Genomic DNA, 25,962 nt, shown 5'->3' with positions numbered 1-25,962 from the left:
ACCTTGGTACTGACGTATTGTAGACAGGAGTATATTCATGGCCATGTGCACAAATAGGAGTCCTGCCGTGAAGCCTTGATCGCCCAGGTTTCTTCCAAAGTGAACATTCGTTAGGGCTCCACAATGTGGTAGCCGTGTTCAACAGAGTGAAACAGCACACTGACTGTTAGCTACTGAAAGGGAGGTGCGGGATTCACCATCTGAAATGTCATGGCTTTGATATGATCTTGTGAATATTTGACTATCGTGATGGTTCTCAGTTGCTTAGAGGAGGGTGTTGATTCCTGCGTAGGAAACAAATGAGTCAGCTGAATATAGGTATATGTAAGTGTAGCAGATATTATCCTGAATCATACTCTCATGAAGAGATAGCCCTACCTGAGACTTCTAAGGCCAAGGCCCTCAGACCTTGAGGATGTCGTCCTCCTGGCCTGACATGCTGACCTGGGATCAATCTGATTCAACATGTGATAGTGTTGTATAGAAAACACTCATGTATGGGCCTTGTTTAACTCTTTCACTTTGTTGCTTTCAGAAAAGAGAGAAGAGTCTGAGCTGAATCTTAAAGAGGAGTGGATCTGTCGGAGGAGATCTGAGGAGAGGACCAGGAACAGGAGAGAAGAGGAGGAGAAGGAGGGATAAAAGAGGAGGAGGACAGAGCATGGGCCATTCCTGCGTGTGGATTTTTCTGCTGTCCCTGTCTCTCTCCCACCAGGCGGTCACTGAACAGGCAGAAGGTATTGGATTTGACCTCTCTTTCTTTCTCTCTCTCCATCCCTCTCTCTGCCTCTCTCTCTCTCCCCCTCCCTCTCACCATTTCTCTCCTGACCATTCCCTTTCCTCACCTTTCTCAACATCCCTCACAATCTCTCTCTGTTTCTCTCTCTCTCCGTCTCTCTCCCTCTCTGTCTCTCTCCCCCTCTCTCTCTCTCCGTCTCTGTTCGTCCTTATCTATCTCACCATTTTTCTACCTGTTGTACTTATCTCCCGGTATCTCACCAACCTTCCTCTCATTATTTCTTTCCATCCCTCCCTCCATCTCGTTCTGTGTCTCCCCACCACCCACTTACCCTTTCCTTTCTTCTCCTCTTTCCATCCCAGCCTCCATCTCGTTCTGTGTCTCCCCACCACCCACTTACCCTTTCCTTTCTTCTCCTATCTCCGTCATGTCATTCTTCTCCTCTCTCCGTCATGTCATTCTTCTCCTCTCTCCATCCTGTCCTTCTTCTCCTCTCTCCATCCTGTCCTTCTTCTCCTCTCTCCATCCTGTCCTTCTTCTCCTCTCTCCGTCATGTCATTCTTCTCCTCTCTCCGTCCTGTCCCTTCTTCTCCTCTCTCCGTCCTGTCCTTCTTCTCCTCTCTCCATCCTGTCCTTCTTCTCCTCTCTCCGTCCTGTCCTTCTTCTCCTCTCTCCATCCTGTCCTTCTTCTCCTCTCTCCATCCTGTCCTTCTCCTCTCTCCATCCTGTCCTTCTTCTCCTCTCTCCGTCCTGTCCTTCTTCTCCTCTCTCCGTCCTGTCCTTCTTCTCCTCTCTCCATCCTGTCCTTCTTCTCCTCTCTCCGTCCTGTCCTTCTTCTCCTCTCTCCATCGTGTCCTTCTTCTCCTCTTTCCATCCTGTCCTTCTTCTCCTCTCTCCATCCTGTCCTTCTTCTCCTCTCTCCGTCCTGTCCTTCTTCTCCTCTTTCCATCCTGTCCTTCTTCTCCTCTTTCCATCCTGTCCTTCTTCTCCTCTCTCCATCCTGTCCTTCTTCTCCTCTCTCCGCCCTGTTCTTCTAATTCTCTCTCCGTCCTGTCCTTCTTCTCCTCTCTCCGTCCTGTCCTTCTTCTCCTCTCTCCTTCCTGTCTTTCTTCCTCTCATGCTCCATCTATCTGTTTCAGACACAAGTGCTAGACTAAATAATGTCTGTATGTCCAGTATGTCTAGACACCTGGATGGACTAGGCAGGTAGACAGTGATGCAGACTCAGTCACTCTTCCATCTTTAGACAGGGCATTCTGAACATCTGGGAGCCTCCTGTTCACCACTGTCTGTCAGACTAGAGTCCAATGTCAAATCTTGGCCTTAGGTTTGGTACTGTACATCACACCTGGGTCAAATACATATGTCAAATCTGTTCAAATACTTTAGCTGGGCTTCATTTGGTTTGTCCGGTACATCAGAACCAATGGCATAGTCCCAAAAGTGCAAACTCCAAGCTAAATCAAATGCATGTCTGCTAGAGGTTTACTGTACACAGCTTCAGATGTTCTTCGATGCCATGGAAGGTTCAATTAGCCAATCAACTGGCTAAGGTAAACTCTCGGGGTGGAATCTGATTGGTAGCCAGTGATGCATTTTTTTTTTTTTACTTTCCAACTATTGGAATGAAACAACATTTGTGCAACACCTAACAACCTCGCTGAGAGGTTCTGACCTGTCAGTGTAATGGCTAAGGTGCTGAGGTTGAGTCCTGGTCAGGCAGTACTATAGTTTTATGCTTACGGTGTTTGACTGACAGAAGGCTTTAGAGTGGTCTTGATTTAAACCCCAACGTCACTGACTCTCATGTTCTGTGAGATTAAATGCATTTAAATAAAAAAAAATGTTTAATGTTACCTTTTTCCCAAAGTAGAACTTAGATGGTGTGCAGATGGAATTTTGTGAAATACGCCAGCCTGGTTGGCAGCTGTGTTGAAACTAGAGAAACCAACTCCAGACTATAGCCTGTATGGAAAGGTACCATTGGAGGAGTGACTGTTGCCATTCTTGGGGCTTGTTCTGTTTTGTCAAAGATTCACACATGGATCCAAGTTATTATGTTCCAGTATTAGAATGTAGTGAACAATGAATAGACTATGACTGTACTGTATTGTTAGATGATGATATGTAGCAGCTAGGTGGACAACAGTGGACAGGTACTGAACTATAATGACCCTTCACCATGTGTTGTCTAGCCATTCTAGACATGTGGTTCTCACCTGCCAGTACAGACACAGTATACAGTCTGGACAATTTATCTTTTCCCCTCAGTCTGTCTATCTGGACAATTTATATGTTTCCTGTCTGTCTGTCTGTCTGTCTGTCTGTCTGTCTGTCTGTCTGTCTGTCTGTCTGTCTGTCTGTCTGTCTGTCTGTCTGTCTGTCTGTCTGTCTGTCTGTCTGTCTGTCTGTCTGTCTGTCTGTCTGTCTGTCTGTCTGTCTGTCTGTCTGTCTGTCTGTCTGTCTGTCTGTCTGTCTGTCTGTCTGTCTGTCTGTCTGTCTGTCTGTCTGTCTGTCTGTCTGTCTGTCCGCCAATCCCCCAGTCCGTCCATCTGTCTGTCCGTCCGTCAATCTGTCAGTGTATTCTTTGCTGTTTCTCTGCTGCTGTGTTCCATAGTTCTCTTCCTCCATTTGGAGGGTAAACCGTTCACACTGACACTACATATTACACTAAACGAATGGAAGAACTTTCCGTGCCCTGGCGTGGTTTGCTGCCTTTGTGAAGCTCGACTTAGGAACCGTGCTCAGTCATGACTCACACTGTCGTTTCCCATGACCTGTAAAGTTTTAGCATGCGTCACAGCCTCATTACATGGCAGTGTGGCCAGAGGCAGTGGAGGCAGTATGTCGGTGTAGTCCCCAAAACGCTTCCCTGTGATACTTAGTCTCCTGACTGTAGAATGGAGGATATAGTTTTGTGAGCAGGAGCAGAGTGCTGGTCCGCGTTGAGCCGGGGACAGATGTCACCCCCGCTGAATCCTGGGATGGCGGCCAAGGAAGGGTAGGATAAAAGAGGAGAGAAAAGCGAGGGAGGACAAGGGGAAAGGAGAGAGGCTGAGTTATCACATAGAGCACAATCACTGGACCGTATCGTCTATTCCCTGTTGTAATCTATTCTGTCACGGTTATACTGGGGCACTGACAGGGACAATGTGTGTGTAGACTGTGTGTGCGTGCGTGTGTGTGTGTGTGCGTGTGCGTGTGCGTGTGCGTGTGCGTGTGCGTGTGCGTGTGTGTGTGTGTGTGTGTGTGTGTGTGTGTGTGTGTGTGTGTGTGTGTGTGTGTGTGTGTGTGTGTGTGTGTGTGAGAGAGAGAGTGTGGCTAATATGGCAAGTAATACGGTTCATATAGTGGGTGTGTCCACAAACAAACGCACACATTTACACCCATTACCATTCAAACAGGTGTGCATCTGTTCAAGTGTGTGTGGTTATGCAAAGAGACCCAACACCTATTCAACCGCCCGGTGTGTGTTTGAGCGGACGCGGGGGCTGGCCCCACTTTAGGCTGTTTATGTTGTTATTCCAAGCCTTCCTCTTCGCTGTACTAAAATGTTATTGCTGGACTGCTCAGAATATTGATGGTCTCAACGCCTCACCTGTGTGCCATTAAACATTCATAGGAGCCTTGTGGTGCGCTGTCTGTGACAGCAGAAGGTTGGCCACGGAAATGTATTACCTGCCGAGGCTGGTAGCCTAGCGGTTAAAAGTGTTGGGCCACTAACTGAAAGATTTCTGGTTCAAATCCGCAAGGTGGAAAAATCTGCTGTTCTGCCCCTGAGCAAGGTAGTTAACCCCGAATAACAACTGCTCTTCAGGCACCGGTGACTGCGATTAAGGAAGCTCCCTGCACCTCTTTGAATCAGAGGGTTTGGGTTAAATGTGGAAGGTTGTGCAACTGACTAGGTAACCCCTTCCCTATTTGATGGAGGTATACTGCCACCTAGTGGTAGAATGGGGAAACACTGTTTGGAGAGGAGCAGGGTGAAGTTGGCCCGAGATGCTGATTGTGGGTCAGTTTTGCATTTCCACCGCTAACGGTTGTTAGCTTCCAATTGGCTCATTCATCCCCCTCCTCTCCCCTGTAAATATTCCGCAGGTTGTTGCTGTAAATGAGAATGTGTCAAATAAAGGTTAAATAAAACTTCACCCTGGAGCGTGGACAGATCAGCTGAGTTGGTGCTTGATTTAGCCAGTATTTGTAGCAGTTGAAAATGTTGGTCCTTTTCTGGTTCCACAGAGAAGGAAACATGAGAGGAACAATAGGTGAAATAAAGCTACATTAAATGAAGGAGGCTTTGGAATTCAGTTTTAATAAAGACAGCCTTTTTCTTCTTTGTTTTGTCTTCTCTTCTGAAATGAACAGGTGCCAACACTCAGTTAATCTGGCCTTTATTGTTCCCCGAGGCTGAGAGAAATCCCACTCAACTAAAAGATGCAATGGAATGGGTGCAGAGACGTACATCTTCTCATGCTGAATACAGACTGATATACAGACATCCCTGTAGGACATCTGGAATCTTCCAACCCGAATTTTGGGAAATGTAATGGAATCTTGCAACACTAAACCAGTCATATATCTGCTCTTCCCCCAGCATGTCGGACGGCGGAGCCTGCAGACCTAGTGTTCTTGGTGGATGAGTCGTGGGGCGTGGGCCAGACCAGCTTCTCCAGGGTTAAAGACTTCATCTCGGCCATCATTAATTCCTTTCAGGACAGCGTGGTGGGGCCCGAGGGCATCCGCTTTGGAGTCACCGTCTACGGAGATATACCCAGGTCTATATGGCTAGGTCTGCAGGGTTGGGCAATGTTATCCGCAAAGGTTACTTAGGAACATTTATGTATTTGCATAAACATTCCTTTACCCCTCTCCCCAGGGGTAAGAAATCTGGCCCTGCAGGCTTTGGTACACCTAATTAACTAGTCATAGTCTTCAATAAGCCAATAATTGGTGTTACTGCTTTGGCTTTGTCTAAAACATCTTCAGTGAATTCCTAAAGATTTTTTCCTAACTTCACTCCAGAGTTGCAAAGAAGCTCAGGGACTTTTGCTCTGTCTGTATTAGGCCCTGTTAGGCTCCATAGCTGATCAGTTTAGACTGGCTGATCAACCCAGGAATGACTCTTCTGCTCTCTCTTCTCTCTCTCTCTCTTTCTCTCTCTCTCTCCCTCTCTCTCGCTCTCTCTCTCTCTCTCTCTTCAGGATGCGTATCGCCCTGACAGACTACAGTAGTCTCGAGGAGGTCCTGAGGGCAGTAAAGGACCTCCCCTTTGAAGGCGGGGCCAGTCGAACGGGCGATGCCCTCCAGTTCCTGGTGGATTATGTCTTCAGTGCGGCTATCACCAGGGACAACACCCCCAAGGTTAACTACTGTGCATCTCAGGAGATTGCTATATGTGGTTCCTGGGATGTTAAGCACTTCTCCAGGTGTTGTGAGATCTGATAGTTAGCAACCACAGGTGGTTGGTGGCACCTTTATTTGGGAGAACAGGCTCGTGGTAATGACTGGAGTGGAATCAGTGGGATGGTATCAAATACATCAAACAAATGCTTCCCAGTTGATTGATGCCATTCCATCTGCTCTGTTCCGGACATTATTTTGAACAACTGCACTTCTCCTTGAAGTGTTATACTGCACTATCCCAGCTGCACCTGGTATAACATGTCAGTCATTGAGATTCTTCACAGCCCTGCAAGTCACACACACACACACACACACACACACACACACACACACACACACACACACACACACACACACACACACACACACACACACACACACACACACACACACACACACACACACACACACACACCCCCTGCAAGTCATGCTGAACCCCAGCTGATGTGGCAGAGAGAGAGAGCAGGATTAGGCTGACACACACCATAGCCACATCAGGTGCATATTGATGTGCTCTCACCCCCTCCTCCCCTCCTCCCCCTTACCCTCTCCCCCCACCCCCATCGATTGGGGCCTTAACTTTCGACGAACTGCAGTGAATTTTTCTAAATGGGGAATTATCATTCCGCAGTGTTTTAAGTTGCACACTGCGTTATTGCATTATGCATGCAATTATGAGTTAAAACATGTCAAATATCTCTAAGGACAGGGCTTGTTTTTTGAATGCATGGTAATGTGGTATTTCCAATGAGGGCAAGTGTACTCCCTACGAAGGAAGATCTAGTTAATCTAGTAGAGCAGGTCTAGTTTGTCTAGTTCTATGCAATTGTGTGTCGCTATTGGAAAGACCCTTGCAGTAAATACGGATTGTAGTTGTATATTCTGGTAGATCTGTAACATAGAGCTAGTTTGATTAGATTTTCCATGTTTGCAGATTGCTGTCCTGATCACAAACGGCCGTTCGGATGACCAGGTGGATGGGCCGGCCAAGGCTGTCACAGACAGTGGGATCTCTATCTACGCAGTGGGTGAGTCTGTAACGCTGGGATTGTATATTCATACCACATCCCTGCAGCGTCCTGGAGATTCTATCCAGCTTACCTATCTGCTGTGCCTTAGGCGAAAAATGAATGTGGTATTCATGGTATATCATTGAAGTGTGTGTGCGTGTGCCTGCGTGCATTTGCAAGTGTGTGATTATGTGTGTGTTGAGCCTACGTGTGTGATTATGTGTGTGTTGAGCCTACGTGTGTGATTATGTGTGTGTGTTGAGCCTACGTGTGTGATTATGTGTGTGTGTTGAGCCTACGTGTGTGATTATGTGTGTGTTGAGCCTACGTGTGTGATTATGTGTGTGTGTTGAGCCTACGTGTGTGATTATGTGTGTGTGTTGAGCCTACGTGTGTGATTATGTGTGTGTTGAGCCTACGTGTGTGATTATGTGTGTGTTGAGCCTACGTGTGTGATTATGTGTGTGTTGAGCCTACGTGTGTGATTATGTGTGTGTTGAGCCTACGTGTGTGATTATGTGTGTGTGTTGAGCCTACGTGTGTGATTATGTGTGTGTTGAGCCTACGTGTGTGATTATGTGTGTGTGTTGAGCCTACGTGTGTGATTATGTGTGTGTGTTGAGCCTACGTGTGTGATTATGTGTGTGTTGAACCTACGTGTGTGATTATGTGTGTGTGTTGAACCTACGTGTGTGATTATGTGTGTGTGTTGAGCCTACGTGTGTGATTATGTGTGTGTTGAGCCTATGTGTGTGATTATGTGTGTGTGTTGAGCCTACGTGTGTGATTATGTGTGTGTGTTGAGCCTACGTGTGTGATTATGTGTGTGTGTTGAGCCTACGTGTGTGATTATGTGTGTGTGTTGAGCCTACGTGTGTGATTATGTGTGTGTTGAGCCTACGTGTGTGATTATGTGTGTGTTGAGCCTACGTGTGTGATTATATGTGTGTTGAACCTACGTGTGTGATTATGTGTGTGTGTTGAGCCTACGTGTGTGATTATGTGTGTGTTGAACCTACGTGTGTGATTATGTGTGTGTGTTGAGCCTACGTGTGTGATTATGTGTGTGTGTTGAGCCTACGTGTGTGATTATGTGTGTGTGTTGAGCCTACGTGTGTGATTATGTGTGTGTGTTGAGCCTACGTGTGTGATTATGTGTGTGTTGAGCCTACGTGTGTGATTATGTGTGTGTTGAGCCTACGTGTGTGATTATGTGTGTGTGTTGAGCCTACGTGTGTGATTATATGTGTGTGTTGAGCCTACGTGTGTGATTATGTGTGTGTTGAGCCTACGTGTGTGCATCTGTGTATCAGTCACTGTGCATCCGTAAGTGTTTTAAGTACTGCATATTGCTTACACTTCATGCACTCCATGACCTATCTACGCGTGTGACTGCATACAGTACATAGACATAGAGTACATAGACATACAGTACATAGACATACAGTACATAGACATACATTGACATGTGCAGTGAGAGTGCCTCTGCTCTCCTCAGCCCAGAGACAGGAAATAATTACAGCTCATTAGCCAGTGGTGAGCTAATTACAGTGATTTTTCATCAGGCTTTTCTGTGCCCCCCCCCCCTCACACCCCCACTGACACAGAGGCCGGGTCCTGGTATTCATCATTCCCATAGAGGGAAGCATCAGTCTGATCAGCTAGCTTCTCTCTATCTCACACAGCTGGACAGAGCCAGTTAACACAGTACACTACACAGTACACTACACAGTACACTACACAGTACACTACACAGTACACTACACCACCAGAGCAGGGGGGAGGTGATCAGTCAGCGCCTTATGATGTGTCTGTGGAGGGAGTTATCTGTGTGTGGGGATAGGGGGATTGTGTGTGTGTGTGCATGCACGTGTGTGTGTGTGTGTGTGTGTGTGTGTGTGTGTGTGTGTGTGTGTGTGTGGGGGGGGGGGGGGGGGGGGGGGGGGGGGGGGGGGGGGGCGGGATGTGAGCGTGTGTGTGTGTCAGGATATATCTCTCATCTCAACACATTGCGTGAGCTCCATCACTCTAAACCCCTTGACACTCTAATAGTATGAGCAGTTAACACAACATTGTGTCTCTCTAATAGTATGAGCAGTTAACACAACATTGTGTCTCTCTAATAGTATGAGCAGTTAACACAACATTGTGTCTTTCTAATAGTATGAGCAGTTAACACAACATTGTGTCTCTCTAATAGTATGAGCAGTTAACACAACATTGTCTCTCTAATAGTATGAGCAGTTAACACAACATTGTGTCTCTCTAATAGTATGAGCAGTTAACACAACATTGTGTCTTTCTAATAGTATGAGCAGTTAACACAACATTGTGTCTCTCTAATAGTATGAGCAGTTAACACAACATTGTGTCTCTCTAATAGTATGAGCAGTTAACACAACATTGTGTCTTTCTAATAGTATGAGCAGTTAACACAACATTGTGTCTCTCTAATAGTATGAGCAGTTAACACAACATTGTGTCTCTCTAATAGTATGAGCAGTTAACACAACATTGTGTCTCTCTAATAGCATTTGGAATGGAACAAGATTCCCGTAATGCCCTGTACAGTACTTTGTCATGACAAATAGACACTATGATAGATCAATGCTAACTAATGAACAAAATGAATAGATAGCTATACTAGACAGGAGCAACTAGGACAGAATGGATCAACTCTCTAGTAGTTCTGAAAACAGATATTGTTTTTTTGCATTGCTGAATGCTATTGTGGTGCCATATTGGATGTACTGAAAAAATCATATAGATTTTACAACTATGTCCATTCTAACTTGTATATTTCTATGCTTGCTGTGGGGCGGCAGGCAGCCTAGTGGTTAGAGCGTTGGGCCAGTAACTGAAAGGTTGCTGGATCGAATCCCCGAGCTCACAAGGTAAAAATCTGTTGTTCTGCCCCTGAACAAGGCAGTCCATCCTTCTTTCTCTCTCCCTCCATCCTTCTCTCTCTGTCTTTCTCTCCCACTTCTCCCTCTTGTTCTTAACTTTTTTGCCTAGTTAAATAAAGGTTAAATAAATACAAATAAAAATGCTTCTCCTAGGGGTGAGAGGAGCCGACGAATCAGAGCTGCGCAGGATTGTGACTGAGCCCCACGAGGAACACCTGATGCTAGCCGCTGACTTCTCTCTCCTGGATGCTCTCCTGCCCAAACTGTCCCGAAGAATCTGTTTCACCGCCTCTGAACCCCCACGCCCCGTCAAACACACCCCGGCCGGTGAGAATTAGTTCCAACCACTGATCCAGGATCAGATTGCTCATCTCCAATCGTAACCCTAACCATTACAGGGGTGAAAAGAATCTGATCCTTTATCAGTGGTTGAGGGCAACTTCGAAAGTACCTACTGCTGAGAATGCCCAGAGATGTTCTGCTATGCAGGTATCTTTGTGTAGTGTGGCTAGATGTCAGCTGTACTGCCCATGGTTATTGTATATGCGTATATATTTAAACATGTTATTTTGTTTAGTGGTGTCTGGTACGTACTTTGTATGCTCTTTATGTTTTAACCCCTTTATGTTTCAATCTCTGTTTCTCTCTCCCTCATCCTTTTCTCCCTCTCTCTACCCCTCCATCCTTCTCTCTCTGTCTTTCTCTCTCCCTCCATCCTTCTTTCTCTTTCTTTCTCTCCCCCTCCATCCTTCTCTCTCCCTCCATCCTTCTCTGTCTTTCTCTCCCCTCCCTCCTTCTCTCTCTGTCTTTCTCTCTCCCCCTCCATCCTTCTCTCTGTCTTCCCCCTCTCTCTGTCTTTCTCTCCACCTCCATTCTTCTCTCTCTGTCTTTTTCTCCCCCTCCCTCCTCTCTCTTTTCTCTCCCCCTCCCTCCTTCTCTCTGTGTCTTTTTCTCCACCTCCATTCTTCTCTCTCTGTCTTTTTCTCCCCCTCCCTCATTCTCTCTCTTTTCTCTCCACCTCCATTCTTCTCTCTCTGTCTTTTTCTCCACCTCCATCCTCCATCTTTCTCTTCTTATTCGTCAAGCCCGTTTATCTCCATCCACCTCTCCTTCCTATCCCCATTCTTCTCTCTCTCCTCTCCCCCATCTTTCCCCCACCCATCCTTCTATCTCCCCTCCCTCACCCCCGTCCTTCTCTCTCTCCTCTCCCCCATCTTTCTCCCCACCCATCCTTCTATCTCCCTCACCTCCATCTTTCCCTTCATCTCCCTCCCCAGTGGAGGAGCGTGTGGTGGGTCCCCGGGACCTCCAGGTGAGTGAGCTAGCCTACAGTAGTCTGAGGCTGACCTGGAGCCAGGCCACGGGGGACGTCACCGGCTACCGCCTCCTGGTCACCCCCCTCAGTCCCAAGGGACAGCTGCTGCCCAGCCTGCAGACACAGGTGAAGGGGAGTGGGGGTGTTTAGAGGTTGAGGTGTTGTGGTAATAACGGGGGCTAAATGCTGAATGCCATTTCAGACGATGGGCTAAAATAGAATATTAGGAGTCAAACCACCTGGGTAAAGTGCCTGGAATTGAATTGAAGCAGGAATTGAATTGAAAACACTGGAAATGTAATTGAGTCAAAATACTGTTGGGAGGGTAAGGAGGGAGCTGAGATAGGTGAACCTGGTAGGGGGGGTGGAAGGTGGGTAAGGTGGCAGGGGGATGGGATGTGAGAGGTGACAGGATATTGGGCCCAGGACCAGATGGTGCTGAGTACAGACACAGAGACTGACCACAGCAGGATACTGCTAGATAGAGGTGTGTGTGTGTGTGTGTGTGTGTGTGTGTGTGTGTGTGGTGTGTGTGTGTGTGTGTGTGTGTGTGTGTGTGTGTGTGTGTGTGTGTGTGTGTGTGTGTGTGTGTGTGTGTGTGTGTGTAGCTAGTATGCAGTGAGAGAAAATCAGAAAGCAATATCACAATGACCTTGAGATTTACAATATACTGTAATGTATTGTACTGTACACTACACTATTTGTTGGAGTGTGTGTGAGTGTTCAGTTTTGTGCATGTGTACAGTACGCTTTCTTCTGAACAATATTCTTAGTCTTTGTTTTGGATAGTTTGGTGTGTGTGTTTGTGTGTGCGCACGTACGTGCGTGCTTTGTCTTTGTCTCGCAGGCATAGAATCTTTCCCCATTGTGTGTATTCTCTCAGTGATTTTCTACAGCCTTGCCAGAGCCACAGGACACAGCACTGGATTCGCAGAGTGGGTTGTTTGCGTGTCCTTGCTATGACACTGGTGTAGAACTCTGGAGAAAGATACTTTAGCATTCTCTAACAGAACCATTCCTGCAGGGACAATCAAGCTACGCAGGCATTACATAACTTGTGTGTTGGGTGGTGAAGTCACAGAGGAGAGGATGGATGCAATAGGTTTGAGATGTACTTGAAAGAGCACTGTGGAATAGAAAAGTGTTTTCTAACCCTACAAAAAAAAATGTTTTATTGTCACATACACTGGATAGAGGCAGTGAAATATGTTGTTTTACACGGTCAGTCATAGTAGTACGTGCCCCTGGAGCAAATTAGGGATAAGTGCCTTGCTCAAGGGAACATTGAACAGGTTTTTCACCTTGACTGCTACGGTATTTGAACCAACAACCTTTCGGTTGATGTCCCAACGCTCTAACCGCTAGGCTACCTACCACCCTACAACTGTTGCATAAATCAGATATATTTCACCTGATTCCACTAGTCCATTAATTATCAAGCCCTTGTACCAGTCGTGGCCAAAAGTTCTGAGAATGACACAAATATACATTTTCACAAAGTCTGCTGCCTCAGTTTGTATGATTGCAATTTGCATATACTCCAGAATGTTATGAAGAGTGACCAGATGAATTGCAATTAATTGCAAAGTCCCTCTTTGCCATGCAAATGAACTGAATCCCCCAAAAACATTTCCACTGCATTTCAGCCCTGCCACAAAAGGACCAGCTGACATCATGTCAGTGATTCTCTCATTAACACAGGTGTGAGTGTTGATGAGGACAAGGCTGGAGATCACTCTGTCATGTTGATTGAGTTCGAATAACAGACCGGAAGCTTCAAAAGGAGGGTGGTGCTTGGAATCATTGTTCTTCCTCTGTCGAACATGGTTACCTGCAAGGAAACACGTGCCGTCATCATTGCTTTGCACAAAAACGACTTCACAGGCAAGGATATTGCTGCCAATAAGATTGCACATAAATCAACCATTTATCGGATCATCAAGAACTTCAAGGAGAGCGGTTCAATTGTTGTGAAGAAGGCTTCAGGGCACACAAGAAAGTCCAGCAAGCGCCAGGACCGTCTCCTAAAGTTGATTCAGCTGCGGGATCGGGGCACCACCAGTACAGAGCTTGCTCAGGAATGGCAGCAGGCAGGTGTGAGTGCATCTGCATGCACAGTGAGGCGAAGACTTTTGGAGGATGGCCTGGTGTCAAGAAGGGCAGCAAAGAAGACACTTCTCTCTAGGAAAAACATCAGGGACAGACTGATATTCTGCAAAAGGTACAGGGACTGGACTGCTGAGGACTGGGGTAAAGTCATTTTCTCTGATGAATCCCCTTTCCGATTGTTTGGGGCATCCGGAAAAAAAGCTTGTCCGGAGAAGACAAGGTGAGTGCTACCATCAGTCCTGTGTCATGCCAACAGTAAAGCATCCTGACACCATTCATGTGTGGGGTTGCTTCTCAGCCAAGGGAGTGGGCTCACTCACAATTTTGCCTAAGAACACAGCCAGGAATAAAGAATGGTACCAACACATCCTCCGAGAGCAACTTCTCCCAACCATCCAGGAACAGTTTGGTGACGAACAATGCCTTTTCCAGCATGATGGAGCACCTTGCCATAAGGCAAAAGTGATAACTAAGTGGCTCGGGGAACAAAACATCGATATTTTGGGTCCATGGCCAGGAAACTCCCCAGACCTTAATCCCATTGAGAACGTGTGGTCAATCTTCAAGAGGCGGGTGGACAAACATAAACCCACAAATTCTGACAAACTCCAAGCATTGATTATGCAAGAATGGGCTGCCATCAGTCAGGATGTGGCCCAGAAGTTCATTGACAGCATGCCAGGGCGGATTGCAGAGGTCTTGAAAAAGAAGACTGCAAATATTGACTCTTTGCATCAACTTCATGTAATTATCAATAAAAGCCTTTGACACTTATGAAATGCTTGTAATTATACTTCAGTATTCCATAGTAACATCTGAAAAAAATATCTAAAGACAGTGAAGCAGCAAACTTTGTGGAAATTAATATTTGTGTCATTCTCAAAACTTTTGGCCACAACTGTATAGTTGAATCAGGTGTGCTGGTGCTGGGAAAGAACAAATATGTGCCACGGCTGACTGAGTGGTTGAAGGACTGGTGTAGAATGATTACAGAGTAGAGTGATTCTAGTGATGATACACTGAGTGGTGAAAGACTGGTGTAGAATGATTACAGAGTAGAGTGATTCTAGTGATGATACACTGAGTGTAGAATGATTACAGAGTAGAATGATTCTAGTGATGATACACTGAGTGGTGAAGGACCGGTGTAGAATGATTACAGAGTAGAGTGACTCTAGTGATGATACACTGAGTGATGAAAGACTGGTGTAGAATGATTACAGAGTAGAATGATTCTAGTGATTATACACTGAGTGGTGAAGGACTGGTGTAGAATGATTACAGAGTAGAGTGATTCTAGTGATGATACACTGAGTGGTGAAAGACTGGTGTAGAATGATTACAGAGTAGAGTGATTCTAGTGATGATACAATTTCTGAATACACACATGCGTGAGCACACACCCACACAAAACCATCCCCACAAACACCCTTACCCATTTCACTCAAACCTCTCCCTCTCTCCCTGTCCCTTTCCCTGACCCATTCCCTCTCCCTGTCCCTGTCCCTCTCCCTGTCCCTCACCCGCTCCTTGTCCCTGTCCTTCTCCCTGTCCTTTTCCTTGTCCCTCTCCCTGTCCCTCTACCTGTCCCTCTCTCTACCGCTCCCTGTCCCTCTCTCTCCCGCTCCTTGTCCATGTCCTTCTCCCTGTCCTTTTCCTTGTCCCTCTCCCTGTCCCTCTGCCTGTCCCTCTCTCTCTCCCGCTCCCTTTCCTTGTCCTACTCCCTGTCCATGTCCTTCTCTCTGTTCCTCTCCCTTTCCCTCTCTCTCTCCTACTCCCTCTCCCTATGCTTCTCCCTGTCCCTGTCCCTCTCCTTGTCCCGCTCCCGCTCCCTGTCCCTCTCCCTCTCCCTGTCCCTCTCCCTGGCCCTGTCCTTCTCCCTGTTCCTTTCTCTCTCCTACTCCCTCTCCCTATCCTTCTCCCTGTCCTCTCCCTGTCCCTCTCCTTGTCCCGCTCCCTGTTCCTCTCTCTCTCCCTGTCCTGTGTGTGTCGTATCAGACTGATCTGAAAGGTGATGAGAGGACATCTCTAGTGACAGAGCTGACTCCTAAGACAGAGTACTCTCTGACTGTCTACGCCATCTACCCTGGCCTCATTGGAGACTCTGCCACCATCATTACACAGACACGTGGGTTACAGAGGCACTAACATCAACAATCCCACACACATAGACATGCACCCACGCTAACACAGGAGCGTGCGCACACATAGTAGCTCACACAGGTAAATATAGATATACATATACACAAACAAACACCAGCTGAACACACTCACACATACAGTAGTATTGTAATATAGATCCACATGTATACTTAATCTGCATGCAGAAATTCACCCACACTGAAACGTACACATCACATACCTATGCTCATTTACAACTTGGCATTTTGCATATACACATGCAATTTCAAATGTACTCAACGTTCCAACGTATTTTCCTTCCTCTGCCTTAGCCCCGGTGCCTCCTGTCTCAAACTTCCGTGTGATGGAGGAGGGCCTCTTCTCTCTGAGGTTGGCATGGACACCACCTCTAGGGAAGCTCGAGGGATACAAGATATTCATCCCCAGATGTGAGTTGACTCCTGTATTGACATTACACCACATCATTAGTCTGATCCAGACTTGGGTTCAAGTAATATATCTTTCAAATACTTGTAGTGTTTGCTTTAGCCCGTCAAGAGTGCCAGGCGGCAGACGTTTGTACTTTTGGGATGGTTCTATTGGTCCTTTGCAGTAGACAACCTTAATCAACCACAGCTAAGGTATTTTAAATGATTTGAGTATTTGAACCCAGGTCTGGTATCACCATAGTTCTTTCGGTTTAATTAAGGCTTCATATCATACAGGTCTCTTGAGGTTTTACAACAACTTTGACACCAGGTACAGAAGTTGAAAAGGGTATACATATAGTGCCTTCGGAAAGCACTCAGACCCCTTGACTTTTTCCGCATTTTGTTACGTTACAGCCCTATTCTAAAATATGTACATTAAATGTAAAAGAAATCCTCAGCAATCTACACACAATACCACATAATGACAAAGCGAAAACAGGTTTTAAGACATTTTTGCAAATGTATTAAAAATAAAAAACAGAAATACCTTATCTACATCATTTTGCAGAGCCTTTTCTATGAGACTCGAAATTGAGCTCAGGTTCATCCTGTTTCCATTGATCATCCTTGAGATGTTTCTACAACTTGATTGGAGTCCACCTTTGGTAAATTCAATTGATTGGATATGATTTGGAAAGGCACACAACTGTCTATATAAGGTCCCACAGTCGACAGTGCATGTCAGAGCAAAAACTAAGCCATGGGGTCGAAGGCATTATTATTAGAGCTCCGAGATAGGATTGTGTCGAGGCATAGATCTGGAGAAGGGTACCAAAACATGTATGCAGCATTGAAGGTCCCCAAGAACACAGTGGCCTCCATCATTCTTAAATGGAAGAAGTTTGGAACCACCAAGACTCTTCCTAGAGCTGGCCGCCCTGCCAAACTAAGCAATTGGGAGAGAAGGGCCTTGGTCAGGGAGGTGACCAAGAACCCAATGGTCACTCTGACAGAGCTCTAGAGTTCCTCTGTGGAGATGGCAGAACCTTCCAGAAGGACAACCATCTCTGCAGCTCTCCATCAATCAGGCCTTTATGGTAGAGTGGCCAGACGGAAGCCACACATCAGTAAAAGGCACATGACAGTCCGCTTGGAGTTTTCCAAAAGGCACTTAAAGACTCTCAGACCATGAGAAACAAGATTCTTTGGTCTGATGAAACCAACTCTTTGGCCTGAATGCCAAGCGTCATGTCTGGAGGAAATCTGGCACCATCCCTACGGTGAAGAATGGTGGTGGCAGCATCATGCTGTGGAGATGTTTTTCAGCGGCAGGGACTGGGAGACTAGTCAGGCATCAGGGAAAGATGAATGGAGCAAAGTACAGAGAGATCCTTGATGAAAACCTGCTCCAGAGAGCTCAGGACCTCAGACTGGGGCAAAGGTTCACCTTCCAACAGGACAATGACCCTAAGCACACAGCCAAGACAATGCAGGAGTGGCTTCGGGACAAGTCTCTGAATGTCCTTGAGTGGCCGAGCCAAAGCCTGGACTTGAACCTAATTGAACATCTCTGGAGAGACCTGAAAATAGCTATGCAGCGACGCTCCCCATCCAACCTGACAGAGCTTGAGAGGATCTGCAGAGAAGATTGGAAGAAACTCCCCAAATGCAGGTGTGCCAAGCTTATAGCGTCATACCCAAGAAGACTCAATGCTGTAATTGCTGCCAAAGCTGCTTCAGCAAAGTACTGAGTAAAGGGTCTGAATAGTTATGTAAATGTGATATTTTGTATTTGTATTTTTAATAAATTAGCAAACATTTCTAAAAACCAGTTTTTGCTTTGTCGTTATGGGGTATTGTGTGTAGATTGATGAGGGAAAAAAACATTTGAATACATTTTAGAATAAATCTGTAACGTAGCAAAATGTGGAAAAAGTCAAGGGGCCTGAATACTTTCCGATGGCACTGTATCTCATTGTAACCCCTTCACATTTTCTCTACTAGATATCATGCCTTTGATTACCCCGTCTCTTGCGGTGTCAAAACAACTTTGACGCTGCGAAGGCTACAGAATTAGACAGGGATACATATTTTGTACTTATCCCTTTACTTGATATCATGGCTCCCATTCTCTTGTGGTGTTATAACAACTGTAGTACCTGGTACAGAATTTATAATTGTCTTTATTGAAGGTAGTTATCTCTTCTGGTACAGAAGTTCATCACTCCTGGTACAGAATGTACCTTTTTTGTCCTAAACTCTGTAAACCCAGAAGTAAAATCCAGCGTAATTTGGTTTATGTTTAAGTAGTCTGTCCATGAAAGATGAATTGTGTTCTGACCCCATGCAGCCGACCGGCCAGGGCTGACCTATGAGCAGGTGCTGCGCGGCGACACCTCCTCCCATGTGATTGACAGCTTGGAGGAGGATAAGAAGTACACCGTCAGTATCTTTGCTATCTACCCCCAGGGCCCCAGCCAACCTGTCTCGATCGTCGGCAAAACACGTAAGTGACCCTGCTGAATGTGTCGACCAACAGCTAGAATTTTAAATTTGAGTTATTTAGCAGATGCTCTTATCCAGAGAGATTTACAGGAGCTATTAGGGTTAAGTGCCTTGCTCAAGGACACAGACAGATTTTTTTCACTTAGTTGCCTCGGGATTCGAAACCAGTGACCTTTTGGTTACTGGCCCAACACTCTTAAACGCTAGTCTACCGGCCTAAAACCAATCCTATGCTTAGAAATGAATGAGTGGGAATTTACAAGTTGTGAAACACTTCTAGAAAATGGTGGAGAATCAGGATGCTTCCATTGCCTTTGAAAGTGATCTTGAAAATATAATCTAAGCCAATTGGTTATGAAATATATATTTCAATAGAAGCTTAATGCCCTATTTCACACCTTTCTGACTATGTAATAAGTAGTTTTTCTATGATTGTCCACTAAGCGGCAGTGTAGCTTCTCTCAACATGTTGATCAGATTTCCAGGCTGTGGTCATGTATTTCACCATCTGTGTGTGATGCAGTTTGTCTGTTCTCCATCAAATTACATTTGTATAATTTATGTAATTATTAAAGAAAAGGTATTCATTAGTGTTCCTCCCCTAACTGAGACTGTGTGCGTGTGTGTGCGTGCCTGTGCGTGCGTGTGCGTGTGTGTGCATGTGCGTGCGTGTGCGTGCGTGCGTGTGCGTGCGTGTGCGTGTGCGTGTGTGTGTGTGTCTATATCTATTCTGCAGTGAAACTGGTGCCAGTGCAGCAGCTCCTGGTCCAAAACGCCACCACAGACACCGTCCAGGCCCGCTGGGGCTCAGTGAAGGGGGCCACGGGGTATCGCCTCACCTGGTCCTCCTTAGGTACTGGGACCCTATTAGCAGTGTGTTACCAAGATCACCCAGAAGACACACTGAACACACACTGACCACTCAGACACAGTGTGTTTGAAATCACCATACAACATACAGGTTGCATACAGAGTATACAGTGCCTTCGGAAAGAATTCAGACCCCTTGACTTTTTCCACATTTTGTTACATTACAGCCTTATTCTCATCAATCTACACACAATACCCCATAATGACAAAGCAAAAACAAGTTCACATTTACATAAGTATTCAGTCCCTTTACTCAGTACTTTGTTGAAGCACCTTTGGCAGCAATTACAGCCTCGAGTCTTCTTGGGTATGACGCTACAAGCTTGGCACACCTGTATTTGGGGACTTCCTCCCACTTAAGGACATTCAGAGACTTGTCCCAAAGCCACTCCTGCATTGTCTTGGCTGTGTCCTGTTGGAAGGTGAACCTTCGCACCAGTCTGAGGTTCTGAGTGCTCTGGAGCAGGTTTTCATCAAGGATCTCTCTCTACTTTGCTCTGTTCATCTTTGCCTCGATCCTGACTATTCTCCCATTCCCTGCCGCTGAAAAACATCCCCACAGCATGAGGCTGCCACCACCATGCTTCACCGTAGGGATGGTGCCAGGTTTCCTCCAAACATGACGCTTGGCATTCAGGCCAACGAGTTTAATCTTGGTTTCATCAGACCAGAGAATCTTGTTTTTCATGGTCTGAGAGTCCTTTAGGTGCCTTTTGGCAAACTATAAGCGGGTGGTCATGTGACTTTTACTGAGGAGTGGCTTCCATCTGGCCTCTCTACCATGAAGGCCTGATTGGTGGAGTGCTGCATAGATGGTTGTCCTTCTGGAAGGTTTTCCCATTTCTACAGAGGAACTCTAGAGCTCTGTCAGAGTGACCATCGGGATCTTGGTCACCTCCCTGGCCAAGGCCCTTCTCTCCCGATTGCTCAGTTTGGCTGGGCGGCCAGCTCTAGGAAGAGTCTTGGTTCCAAACTTCTTCCATTTAAGAATGATGGAGGGCACTGTGTTCTTGGGGACCTTCAATGCTGCAGAAAAATGTTGGCACCCTTCCCCAGATCTGTGCCTCGACACAATCCTGTCTCGGACCTCTACAGGCAATTCCTTCGACCTCATGGCTTGGTTTTTGCTCTGACATGCATTGTCAACTGAGGGACCTTTTATAGACAGTTGTGTGCCTTTCCAAATCATGTCCAATCAATTGAATTTACCCCGGGTGGACTCCAATCAAGTTGTAAAAACATCTCAAGGATGATCAATGGAAACAGGATGCACCTGAGCTCAATTTCGAGTCTCATTGCAAAGGGTCTGAATACTTATGTAAATAAGGTATTTCTGTTTTTTACTTGTAATAAATTTGCAAACATTTCAACCACATTTTTTTCACTGTCGTTATGGGGTATTGTGTGCAGATTGCTGGGGAATTTTTGGTATTTAATCCATTTGAGAATAAGGCTGTAACGTAACAACATTTCGAAAATTCAAGTGGCATGAATACTTGACGAAGGCACGATCACACCTAACCAACCCCCCTCCCCTCCTTCACCTCCAGATGGCCATAGAGAGAATGTGAACCTGGGGGAGACCTTTAACTTCTACATGATCCAGGGCCTCCACCCAGGCACTGAGTACGCCATCACCATCAACCCCATCTTTGTGGACATCGAGGGCCCTGTCACCTCTACCCCAGCCAAGACCCGTGAGTTACCATGGAAACTGGGGCTATGTACAGTGAGGGAAAAAAGTATTTGATCCCCTGCTGATTTTGTACGTTTGCCCACTGACAAAGAAATTATCAGTCTATCATTTTAATGGTAGGTTTATTTGAACAGTGAGAGAATGAATGACAACAAAAAAATCCAGAAAAACGCATGTCAAAAATGTTATAAATTGATTTGTATTTTAATGAGGGAAATAACTGTTTGACCCCCTCTCAATCAGAAAGATTTCTGGCTCCCAGGTGTCTTTTATACAGGTAACGAGCTGAGATTAGGAGCACACTCTTAAAGGGAGTGCTCCTAATCTCAGTTTGTTACCTGTATAAAAGACACCTGTCCACAGAAGCAATCAATCAATCAGATTCCAAACTCTCCACCATGGCCAAGACCAAAGAGCTCTCCAAGGATGTCAGGGACAAGATTGTAGACCTACACAAGGCTGGAATGGGCTACAACACCATCGCCAAGCAGCTTGGTGAGAAGGTGACAACAGTTGGTGCGATTATTTGCAAATGGAAGAAACACAAAAGAACTGTCAATCTCCCTCAGCCTGGGGCTCCATGCAAGATCTCACCTCGTGGAGTTGCAATGATCATGAGAACGGTGAGGAATCAGCCCAGAACTACACGGGAGGATCTTGTCAATGATCTCAAGGCAGCTGGGACCATAGTCACCAAGAAAACAATTGGTAACACACTACGCCGTGAAGGACTGAACTCCTGCAGCGCCCGCAAGGTCCCCCTGCTCAAGAAAGCACATATACATGCCCGTCTGAACTTTGCCAATGAACATCTGAATGATTCAGAGGACAACTGGGTGAAAGTGTTGTGGTCAGATGAGACCAAAATGGAGCTCTTTGGCATCAACTCAACTCGCCGTGTTTGGAGGAGGAGGAATGCTGCCTATGACCCCAAGAACACCATCCCCACCGTCAAACATGGAGGTGGAAACATTATGCTTTGGGGGTGTTTTTCTGCTAAGGGGACAGGACAACTTCACCGCATCAAAGGGACGATGGACGGGGCCATGTACCATCAAATCTTGGGTGAGAACCTCCTTCCCTCAGCCAGGGCATTGAAAATGGGTCGTGGATGGGTATTCCAGCATGACAATGACCCAAAACACACGGCCAAGGCAACAAAGGAGTGGCTCAAGAAGAAGCACATTAAGGTCTTGGAGTGGCCTAGCCAGTCTCCAGACCTTAATCCCATAGAAAATCTGTGGAGGGAGCTGAAGGTTCGAGTTGCCAAACGTCAGCCTCGAAACCTTAATGACTTGGAGAAGATCTGCAAAGAGGAGTGGGACAAAATCCCTCCTGAGATGTGTGCAAACCTGGTGGCCAACTACAAGAAACGTCTGACCTCTGTGATTGCCCACAAGGGTTTTGCCACCAAGTACTAAGTCATGTTTTGCAGAGTGGTCAAATACTTATTTCTCTCATTAAAATGCAAATCATTTTATAACATTTTTGACATGCATTTTTCTGGATTTTTTTCTTTGTTATTCTGTCTCTCACTGTTCAAATAAACCTACCATTAAAATTATAGACTGATCATTTCTTTGTCAGTGGGCAAACGTACAAAATCAGCAGGGGATCAAATACTTTTTTCCCTCACTGTACAGGGTGAGTCAACTTTTGAACATTATGGTTGCGCCCTAAATGACACCCATTTTAGCTTCATAATACAGTTCGTTCTACCAGAGCCTTAGCAGTGTGCCGGCCGAGGCCATCTCCCTTCATCATGCAGCTGTTCAATGACTAACATTCTATCCATAATGATAGTTAAATTCTCTCTCCTCTCTCCCCTCTCTCTCCCGTCTCCCGTCTCCCTGTGCCAGTGGAGAGCAGTGCAGTCCAGACTCTGAAGGCATCGGCAGTGAGCACCAACAGTGCCATGGTCTCCTGGAACTCTGTCCCTGGGGCCACCGGCTACAGACTAGCCTGGGGGCCCACTCCAGGTGACCTCTCACCTCTACACAATACACTCGCACAATACAAACCAAAGCCCTTCCCAAAAACAACCCCCCTACCCCCTAGACAGTTGTTGAGATCTGAGGGGATTTGATTTGATAGGCTAGGTGGAATGTTTTACCATATTGCTTATCCCTGTCCAATCCTCTCAGATCTCCAGAAGTTTGTAGGGGCTAGCTCTCTCCGCTCTTTCTTTCTCTCTCTCTCTCTCTCTCTCTTTTTCTCTCTCTCTCTCCTTTCTCTCCCCTCTTTCTCTCTCTCCTTTCTCTCCCCTCTTTCTCTCTCTCTCCTTTCTCACCCCTCTTTCTCTCTCTCTCTCCTTTTCTCTCTCATGTGTGATGTATCTCTGACGATGTTCAGAGTCTCCCCAACTCTGTGTACCTACCTACCTACCTACCACCCCTCTGTCTCACCGTGTCTATCAAAATCAGCATCACTAGAACATGATTGGAGGAAGATTCTGCAGTGGGGTTATGGGTAAAAAGGTGGGGGGGGGTATTTGATGTCACCCCTCTGAGCGTCCCTGTGGTGACACGACACAGATCCTTTGAAATGCCAGGACTGGGCTCCCCACCATGTCACTCGGTAGTACCAGCGTCATTTCCATGTGACAAGCTGGCATCATGGCCACCCCCTCAGAAAACAGGAAAATAAAAAGAGAGATGGAGGGATACGTGGGTTGTTTTAATCAGGGGACGGGCTTCTGATGATGTTCATATGGGGAAGACAGGAAAGGGGGGAATGTGTGAATAAAGGAGTGTGTGTGTCTGAAAGTGAGAGAAAAGGGATTGATCAAGCCAGATGAAAAGATGGAGGAGGGATAGTAGGGTGCCTTCTCCTTTCATGTGGAGATGATGATGAGAGTTATTTGGGGGTTTAGGTTGGTTTTTGTTCACGCATCCTCTTCTCATTGCCCTCACGACTGGTTGCCTTTTTTTAAATAACTCGGGATGCTTTTAATATCAACAGAGCTATGCTTGGAAATGAAAGGTATCGTCAAACAATCCCAATGTCTGCAGAATTACTTGCTTTAGATGATTTGATTTGCCTGTAATGAGCTGTAAAGCTATATGAAAGGGACAATTTGAATGGAACGGTCGTTAAGGGATTCATTAAGTTGAGTACAAAGAGAGACCTAATTGCTAATTAACAAATGTAATTTAAGCTAGATAGTGAGCCATTTTGCAAATTATCAGACACAACTCCAGTGAACACTCCACTGGTCCAAAGGAGTTGGCCTCCAATAGCAGGTGATTATCATTATGGGCAAAACACTAAACTGACTTTAGATCAGGGCTCAGGCCCTAACCCTCCACCTACTCCATTGTTATGTGTGTGTTATTCCTCCAGAGTTTGTGGGTCGGGACCGCCCTAGACAGCTGGCTCTGAACGGCTCCACCACAGAGCACCTTCTGAAGAACGTGGTCCATGACACAGAGTATGTCCTGTCTCTTTACGTCCTGTTTGGATCGCTGGTGGGACCCGGCGTCTCAGCTACCTTCCGCACCTGTGAGTCCAACGCGTCCTCTTTCCTAGTGAAGTGTATTTTCATCACTACCCTGACGACTTCCCCTTTATGTAGCACTCGGTCATATCACCCATCATGCAGTATTGTTTTGTATTTTCATGTTCAGACGCCGCTCCTGATTTTGTATTCTCTCTATGTTCGTTCTGATTAAACTCAACGACTGCACCTGCTTCCTGACTCCATGCGTCTTCGTCGTGTTGCCTTGTATCCCCTCTTCTCTCTCCGCTAGCTCCTTTGGGATATGTGTCTAACTTCCAAGTGACTTCCTACACCAGTTCCTCCATCGACGTGGAGTGGAGTCCCGTCGTGGGGTCCACCGAGTACAAACTCACCTGGAACATCGGTACTGTAGTGGGCTTCTTGTTCCAAATCCTAAATATAACCTTATCCCAATTGCAAAGATGAATGTAGCCTGTGAACTTGCAGTGTGTGTGTGTGTGTGTGTGTGTGTGTGTGTGTGTGTGTGTGTGTGTGTGTGTGTGTGTGTGTGTGTGTGTGGGGGGGGGGGGGGGCTTGCCTGAGTCTTCTAATTTGCTGTGTTACACAGATGGCAACACTCCCCAGTCCCAGTATATGGACCGCAGCGTTCTGTTCCACCGCATTGAGGGCCTCAACCCAGAGACAGTCTACATAGTTAGCATCCACGCTGTCTACGGCAACACAGAGGGGCCAGAAATCTCCCTCTCACAGCTCACAGGTACCTGGAGAGAGAGTATGGGGTAAATCCTAACTTGTGCATGATTTTTTTTCCCACAGTGGTGATGGTGGGTATTGGAAATTTTCACTTATTCACACGTTGATGTCATTGGGAGACTGAGTGAATTTTCTACGCCAGTGGAAGCTAGGACTTGCCCCTATGGCGTCAGTGGAGTCTGCAGTCACAGCAATGTGCTTGGTAGGTGCTGTATACAAACAACTCATTTAAGGAAAGGGCATAGATTTTTTTTCTAGCAATTTCTTTGGTTGGATACTGGGAATCCAAACGTATATGCATGGAAACGCATGTAAGCAGTGGTTGACGTTGTTGTCGGTAATGTAATCACACTTATGGATGGGAAGCCCTCACAGTCCACCGCTGTATATCCAAGACTATTGTATTTCTAAGATGTGTGATTTGAACGAGACAGACCACTGTTATTTCAATCGAGTACAGGCGTTGTTGAAAAGTGATGATCCATTCAGACCAGCCTTACTGATTGAACTTTCGTAAATACATTAAACGGAAAATATGGAGTGTAACACTGAGTCACTGTCCATTTACATAAACCCAGAGCCCTGTGGATGAAGTCCTGATATTGTAATCAAGTAGGGAGATGTGGAACGTTACGCCCCTTGTA

At 46.2% G+C, this 25,962-nt stretch overlaps 1 protein-coding gene across 1 annotated transcript in view; it reads left to right on the top strand.

Moving 5' to 3' along the window:
* Positions 1–25,962, top strand: part of LOC106576558 (uncharacterized) — a 101,040-nt gene that overhangs the window by 7,916 nt on the left and 67,162 nt on the right. The window contains exons 2-16 of the mRNA XM_045722260.2: positions 536–737; positions 5,334–5,514; positions 5,941–6,100; positions 7,077–7,170; positions 10,212–10,385; positions 11,336–11,499; positions 15,481–15,610; positions 15,936–16,052; positions 18,385–18,540; positions 19,276–19,392; positions 20,960–21,106; positions 22,965–23,084; positions 24,448–24,606; positions 24,855–24,968; positions 25,173–25,322. Of these exons, the coding sequence (XP_045578216.2) occupies positions 662–737; positions 5,334–5,514; positions 5,941–6,100; positions 7,077–7,170; positions 10,212–10,385; positions 11,336–11,499; positions 15,481–15,610; positions 15,936–16,052; positions 18,385–18,540; positions 19,276–19,392; positions 20,960–21,106; positions 22,965–23,084; positions 24,448–24,606; positions 24,855–24,968; positions 25,173–25,322 (2,059 nt within the window). The 5' untranslated portion in view covers positions 536–661. The remainder of the gene's footprint in view (positions 1–535; positions 738–5,333; positions 5,515–5,940; positions 6,101–7,076; positions 7,171–10,211; positions 10,386–11,335; positions 11,500–15,480; positions 15,611–15,935; positions 16,053–18,384; positions 18,541–19,275; positions 19,393–20,959; positions 21,107–22,964; positions 23,085–24,447; positions 24,607–24,854; positions 24,969–25,172; positions 25,323–25,962) is intronic.

This window comes from Salmo salar, chromosome 07 (genome assembly GCF_965601325.2).
Source record: "Salmo salar chromosome 07, fSalSal1, whole genome shotgun sequence".
Taxonomy (NCBI): domain Eukaryota; kingdom Metazoa; phylum Chordata; class Actinopteri; order Salmoniformes; family Salmonidae; genus Salmo; species Salmo salar.
This window is presented reverse-complemented; position numbering and strand designations above follow the sequence as displayed.